The sequence below is a fragment of the Papaver somniferum genome, chromosome 11 (genome assembly GCF_003573695.1).
Source record: "Papaver somniferum cultivar HN1 chromosome 11, ASM357369v1, whole genome shotgun sequence".
Classification (NCBI taxonomy): domain Eukaryota; kingdom Viridiplantae; phylum Streptophyta; class Magnoliopsida; order Ranunculales; family Papaveraceae; genus Papaver; species Papaver somniferum.
In genome coordinates this window covers 113,519,857-113,526,833 of record NC_039368.1, presented here as the reverse complement: position 1 = coordinate 113,526,833, position 6,977 = coordinate 113,519,857, and the positions used below count along the sequence as shown (strand labels likewise).

General features: G+C 37.8%; 1 protein-coding gene across 2 annotated transcripts; it reads right to left on the bottom strand.

The window, feature by feature from the left end:
- Positions 1–741: 741 nt before the first annotated feature.
- Positions 742–4,995, bottom strand: LOC113322377 (proline--tRNA ligase, cytoplasmic-like). 2 transcript variants are annotated; one of them, XM_026570448.1, is made up of 14 exons: positions 4,898–4,995; positions 4,631–4,766; positions 4,474–4,529; positions 4,297–4,400; positions 3,847–3,939; positions 3,592–3,708; positions 3,045–3,232; positions 2,758–2,824; positions 2,399–2,521; positions 2,142–2,294; positions 1,645–1,929; positions 1,345–1,563; positions 1,127–1,220; positions 742–990 (listed from the first exon to the last, which is right to left on the bottom strand). In XM_026570448.1, the coding sequence occupies exons 2-14, from the start codon at positions 4,702–4,704 to the stop codon at positions 926–928; spliced, it is 1,638 nt and encodes a 545-aa protein (XP_026426233.1). In that variant the 5' UTR covers positions 4,705–4,766; positions 4,898–4,995; the 3' UTR covers positions 742–925. The 2 variants fall into 2 exon arrangements, with proteins under 2 accessions (XP_026426233.1, XP_026426234.1); XM_026570449.1 differs by lacking the exon at positions 4,898–4,995 and adding an exon at positions 4,852–4,874.
- Positions 4,996–6,977: the final 1,982 nt, after the last annotated feature.

Sequence of the window (6,977 nt, the reverse complement as noted above, 5' to 3'; positions counted from 1 at the left end):
GTTTCGAAGCAGTAGTGCTTGAGTTTATAAGCATCCCATCCGACCTTCTGTCAAGACAAGGACGTCTGCTGCTTTGAAGTGAACCCCAAGAAATTCGGCCTCCTCCTATAACCCATGAAATGGAAATGAAGAAGGTGATCCTAGCCATTTGTCTTGAACTTTCGCCACAGTTTTTTAAATCTTTGTTACGTCAGAAGATGGACGAGATTAGATTTGATACTGATTTTATATGACTGGAAATGTGGGGTGAAGGAGGTTGCTGGTGATGTGGATGGATATATATATTGGTCAAAATAGGTTTTAACACGCATGTATTTACCGCACACGGGCAGTTAAGGATATTCTTGGGAGAAAAAAATATTTTAGGGGGAAAGCTGCTAACATTAACAATTTAGAAGGGAAACCTACATCACTAATTTTTCAAGGAGGGGGGGGACTCAAAAACCCCCTAAAGATACTACATTACAACTTACAAGTTACTCTCAAGATACCAGGAAAGTCGTGTCCCACGCTAGTTAAAGTTCCATGCCTCTGCCATCTGGGGAAATTATTTACAAACTAACCTATAGGAAAGTGGTCATGTGGGAATTTTAATAATCTAAGCATGCACATAAACTTCCAAGCCTAATTATCAAAAGTAAGTTCAATGGAACAGTATAAAAGGTCCCAAGTCTGAATCATCTAAACGCCCTAAAGACAAGAAGAATCTAAATCATCTAAATGTCCTAAAGATCCGAAGAATAGAATCATGAAATTCAAATTCTTTAATTCCAGCATCAGAAAAATTCAAGATGAAATTCAAATCAGAAAATTCCAAGAATAAAGATAAAAGAGAATATCAACTTCAAAAATCTCACAATTAGTTTCCAACTCTTTACTGTTGCAAAGAAACCCTTTCACCTGCTTTCAAGTAACACCAGTTGAACTAGTAGCTTCTGCCCCAGTAAGTCCACTTTTTAGCGGGTTTTCCAGAGGCAAAGCACAACGTCCCTGGAAGTGCAAGTCTTTAATATTAGAAGGTAGATATGAAGCGCGAATAAATAAACTATAAGTAGGTCCATGATTTTAGATGGTAAGGATGAAACGAGATCTATTTTTCAACAGCATGGATTATAGCAAAAATTACCCTCTGGGAGCTCAGGCTGATCAAAAGGGGTGCAAAGAGTCTTGCATGCTCCCATATCACCCTTGGTACGTGCTTTAACATCTCTCTCAACTTCCTGAAAGAATAGATCAAAGGACAATAATGTACCGAAACAAAGGCACCAATAGCTGGAAATTTTTATTAGAACCAAAAGGAGAAAATGTTTAAAGCAAGTAAAATATTAAACAATGGACGCAAACCTCCTCATTGCACCAAGGAGCTAAGATCATCCTCTTCTCATTTAGGGCCTTGGTGAACTCTTCCCATGTCTTAGCTACCACAACACAAGCATCGCGTTTTTGCTTTGCAGCATCGAATAGGCTTTGTTGGACATTGTCTAGTACGTCTTTAATCTTATCAACCAAGGTGATTCTTGATATATCCTCTTTTGCTCCATTGTCTCGGCGAACAACACGTACCTGTTAATGTGTCCAAATGGAGTACTCAATCTGACTGCACATCTTGCAGACATGGCAGAAACAATATATAATTCAACTAACCTGGTTTTTGGCCATATCCTTTGGACCTATCTCAATCCTCAAGGGAACTCCTTTCAATTCCCAGTGTGAATACTTCCAACCAGGTGAGTAGTTGTCTCTTAGATCTGTCTCAGCACGAAAACCAGCTTTATTCAACTCTTCTGCAGTTTCGGAACAAGCATCCCAGATGGCTTGAATGTCAGCATCTTTGTAAGGCACAGGAATCACTATGACTTGAACGGATGCAACTTTAGGTGGCAATACTAAGCCCTTGTCATCTCCATGAACCATCACCATCACTCCAATCTGTTAAAAGGATAACTACTCAATAAACAAAGATGGATAAAAAAAAATCCAAAATGAATAGTACACAATTTCGGTAAATTGTTTCTTAGAAAGGGCCTATTTAAACTGCACATGACACAGAGATATCATTTCTGTGAAAATGACCCCTAAAATAAATGATACATCTGTTTTACAAGTGAACAAGAAAAAGAAAACTAATTAGGTACTATTACTGTTCGAGTGCTGTATGCCCAAGAATTTTGCCACACCATCCCCTTTTCTCCCTTCTCGTTCTCAAAGTTGATCTCGAACATTTTTGCAAAATTTTGACCAAGACAGTGTGAGGTTGCACCTTGCACTCCTCGACCAGTATTTGGAACAAAAGCCTGATAAAAAAAAGAAGAATTATGTAATTGCACCAAAGAAAATAAAGTTAACAGATTATTCATAAGGAATATAATGATAGGGTGAAATGGAACTTATGTCTCACCTCAACACTGGTTGTATATAAACCTCCAGCAAACTTTTCATTCTCACTTTTCTTCCCCTTTACCACTGGGATTGCCAAGAACTCTTCATAAATCCTTCGATACAGCTCCAAAACTTCAAGAACCTGATAATGTATATCAATTAAAATATTGACCACACTGCATGGCACTAAAAAAATTCTGCCCCTAATTTCCTTTCCCTATTGATGGTTATATAAAGAGAACGATACGCTATTGAGCATTCCATAAACAGTTTCATCAATATAAAGGCAGAACAAGAGAGCATATAACCTAGAAACATGACGCTGAAAGGACAAAACAGAGTGATATCATAGAATTTGAGTTATGATAAAACATTTACCTCTTTATCTGCTTCATCCTTTGTTGCAAAAGCCGTATGCCCTTCTTGCCAAAGAAACTCACGACTCCTACAAGCTAGAAACATGTGAGTAAATGGTAGTGCAAAACTTAGAGATGGGCAATTATATGGGTTAGACATAACTTTGAATGAAGCGCAAGCCTCTCCTTGAGTCATCTACAAGATGAATGTCCTCCTATACATAACCGAGGCATATGCACTCTCATCTCTACCTCGTGTGTACATATATCTATGTGTGCATTATCCTCACAAAAGGAAACAATGAATACCTGATGAAGGGAGTAGGATTGCTGAACTCCCAACGAACAACATTGCACCACTGGTTAAGCCTCAAGGGCAAGTCACGATGTCCTCTAATCCATTTTCGAAAATAAGGATACATGGCTGTTTCACTGGTAGGACGGATTGCAATAGGAACCTCTAACTCTGTATCTCCAGACTTCGTAACCCATGCAACCTGAAAGAGTGTAGATGAGTTGGTAGCTGAGTTATTTATCGGTCAAGCAAAGTTCCAACGAACACAACTACGACAAGTTACATGATAAAGAGAGGTCAGTTAAGTCAACAAAAACTTCCTGGCATGGTGTGAGTAAAAACAAACTTCAGTCTATCAGCGGAATCTTAAAAAAGCTCTGCTCAATGAGGTCCCAAACAAGAATTCACCAACGGCTAATTATAATTTATATAAAAAGAAAAAACAACATTCTATCTGATTACAGCAACTTGAAGTCAAATGTTACCATACAGTTTGAGACTATTAGATACTTCCACAACAAGTGGCTTATGTATGGTTGTACTAAGCATTTTGATTCTCACCTCTGGAGCAAAGCCCTCAATGTGATCTTTCTCCTTTTGTAACACAGTTGAAGACACAAACAATGGGAAATAGCAATTCTCAATTTTCATTTTCTTAATTTCAGCATCGAAAAATTTCTGCATGTTGGCAACAGTGTAAATCAGTAACATCAACATATCACGTCAATGTGTTCAATAGAATGCCGTAAATCAAATCCAAATTACTAGCTCATATAGGTATAAAAGGATATCCAGTAACTTAAAAATTTCACACACTTGCATAATTTCCCAAATAGCCATGGACCATGGCCTGATGATATAACACCCAGATATATCATAGTATTCGATCATTTCACCACTGACAACAACCTGCACAAAAAAGGAGAGAAAAATACACGTTTATTTCAAACTATCCAGTGTGAATCAACTTCATTTCAAATTATCCATCTTCTATTAGAAATGTATGCTGAGAAGATTGGTCAGACGTTCACTGGAAACACTGTCTACTAAGACATTTTTGAAGTTGCTGGCTTGAAAACTATTTAGCCATAAATCTTGCTATTCTTAGTTGCAATTGAAATTCTGGTCTAGTGGTAATGGCATTTATTACTTCTTTGTTCTATCTATAAAAAGAAAAATACAAATCACTATGACATTACAAAATTAACAAGTTTCTAGTTGTGCATTACAAATACAAACTAAGAAAACAGGTGGTCAATTAAATACCTCAGAATACCAATCCCCAAAATTTTCATCTTTCTTATTAGATAAACCCAGACCAGTCTCTTTTTTAACCTCTTTTTTTCCAACGCCGCTTCCACTGCCACCACCTGAATATACTCATAACATACGACTTAAAAAGAGAAATCAAGATCATCAAGTGACTAATTGGAAAGACCATACCAGTAGTATTAGGGGCTTTGACTTTAGGTGTTCTCTTCTCCTTTTTATTAGTCACTCTGATGATACAGTAACACACCCAATCCAAATAAAATGAAAATTATGAGTAACCATAAATTAAACAACGAAATCATATGAAATAATTATCAGGAAATCTTACTTGACATCCTCCATCCGATTAACGCAAATATTGAGATCCTCCATCGCATCAACATAAATATTGACATCCTTCATGACAGACAGCGGTAGTACTGTGTTGTTAGTTGGAAAGAGTTGATGTTTGGTGAATTCAGTTCCTGATAGATAAATTCATCGAATAAAAATCCTCAGTTGACCATAACAACAACAACAGAAGATAATAAAGAGATCTTTTAACGATACCTGAACCCTACAGATGATAAGAGAGATGGATAGAGTTTAAAGTTACCGGAAATTAGTGCCGTTATTGCAGAACCAATGAAGACAGCAAAGAGAGATGATAATGGAAGACAAAGACCGGAAATCCTAGGGTTGCGACTTGTGACGTTACTGTCTGATCTGTTTTTATTGGTCAAACATTTTAGCCCAAACCCGAGTCCATCTCAACGGTGCTCACCAGGGGTGCACATACCCTACCCATACCCGCCAACCCTACCCTACCCGCCAGTTTTTTAACCGTATCATATCCTATCCACTATTTGGCGGGTAGGGTGGCGGGTAAAGATTTTCTTAACCGCCAGTAAACGGGTAGGGTGGCGGGTATAGGTCATATCCTACCCACCCTACCTAGGAGTGCACATACCCTACTCCTACCCGCCAACCCTACCCTACCCGCCAGTTTTTTAACCGTATCCTACCCTATCCATTATTTGGCGGGTAGGATGACGGATAAAGATTTTTTTAACCGCCAATAAACGGGTAGGGTGGCGGATATAGGCCATATCCTACCCACCCTACCCGTTGTGCAGCCCTAGTGCTCACTTCTCATATGTGAAATTTAATGAAGGATTTCACATTATCGCTAAAGGGGTGATCGGGATTAGTTGGGGGTACCGTTTGAATGATCCGATGGTCAGGATCGGATGTAGCTTTTTATCTCAAATTAAGTGGTACTCCCTTCTAATCTCGGTCACCCCCTTTAGCAATCATGTGATTTCATGGGACTACTCCATCTTTACATATTAGGGTACCGCGATTCGTGTTGATCTCGGCTTCTTCCTTTTTTGATAGTAGAAATTAATGTTTAATCTCATTTTAGGTGGGCTTTGGACGTTGTAGTCCACACCCCCTCCGAAGCCCAGGACGTTCTAGTCCAAATATTCTCCGAGTTTTACTATTTAGTCCAAAAATAGAGTGACTCTCGAATTAGGATAAAATATGTAGTTGAGCTTTAGATTTCACGTCGTTCATTGATTGAAGACGAAGATCTACTGAGAAGAGCTTGGAGGAACTTCATCAACAAAAGGTATGTAGAGACTAAAACTTATCTATCACTCGGAAGTCTGTTTTATTTTATTCTATCTCCAATGAGACAAAGTCGTAACTATACAGTCTTCATATTTTACACATGTGATATTTCGAGCCGAGTTTATCTCGCATATCTATTTCTCGATATATGTGTTGGTTAGCTTTTAATCTGAGCTATGTTCATCATTATACTTGACGAGTTTAGTTGGAGACAATATAATTGTCAAAAACTGAATATTATGTCAAAATGTGATCACGTGAAAATTGCCTTGAAACATCTTACATGATTTGTGTGAGACAGACATTTGATGTAGACTCAGAAAGCTTCGTATTGATCATTCGATCACTTGGAAATTTCTTATAAGCTAATAGTTTGTGTGAGACAGCTATTGTCGTCTTTTAAGAATGTTTCAATGATTGAAATGTGAGTTAAGAGCTAAAACTCATGTTTGGATGCATTACGGTTAGTGTACTTAATATGCGGACTGTATTGTCAGAATTCAGGACGGGAAGTAAAGTTTGCATACCCGTTCGCAAACTTATTCAACTGTTAAGTCAGGGTACTTAAAGTTTGCATACCCGTTCGCAAACTGGCGTAGCTGTTTAAAGTCAGGGAACTAAGTTTGTGTACCCATTCGGAAACGGTTTCAACTGAGTTCGATCCGGAGCTAAAGTTTGCGTACCCGTTTGGAAACTGTTGGCTTGTGACCAATGTCCGGAACTTAAGTTTGCTTACACGTTTGCAAACTTAAGTGGTTCAAGTTCTAAAATCGGTTAAGTATGATTTCATACTCATGAACAAATACATTTATAAATTAAGTAATGCAATCTTTGCAAACTGTGGCTAAAATGTTCATGAACTGATTCTTTTGAATCAATCTGATTTTGCTTCAATTGTGTCTTGTATACTTCTACGAGAATATGCAATTGAACAACTCCATGATATACACATTTAGATTCATATGATTATCTATCATGAATGATTGATCATCATATCTTATCTAGAAGTGTTTGATGAACAGTGCTTAGATGAAAGTGTTCATATGGCTGACTTTAGTAAA

Bases quoted from the DNA above. Each gene is read 5' to 3' on its own strand.
- LOC113322377 (XM_026570448.1), bottom strand. From the start codon at position 4,704: ATGAAGGATGTCAATATTTATGTTGATGCGATGGAGGATCTCAATATT. The intron at 1,930-2,141 runs GTAATAGTACCT...TCCTTTTAACAG, and splicing joins GGGCATACAGCACTCGAACA to ATTGGAGTGATGGTGATGGT. The intron at 1,221-1,344 runs GTTTGCGTCCAT...CTATTCTTTCAG, and splicing joins CTCCTTGGTGCAATGAGGAG to GAAGTTGAGAGAGATGTTAA.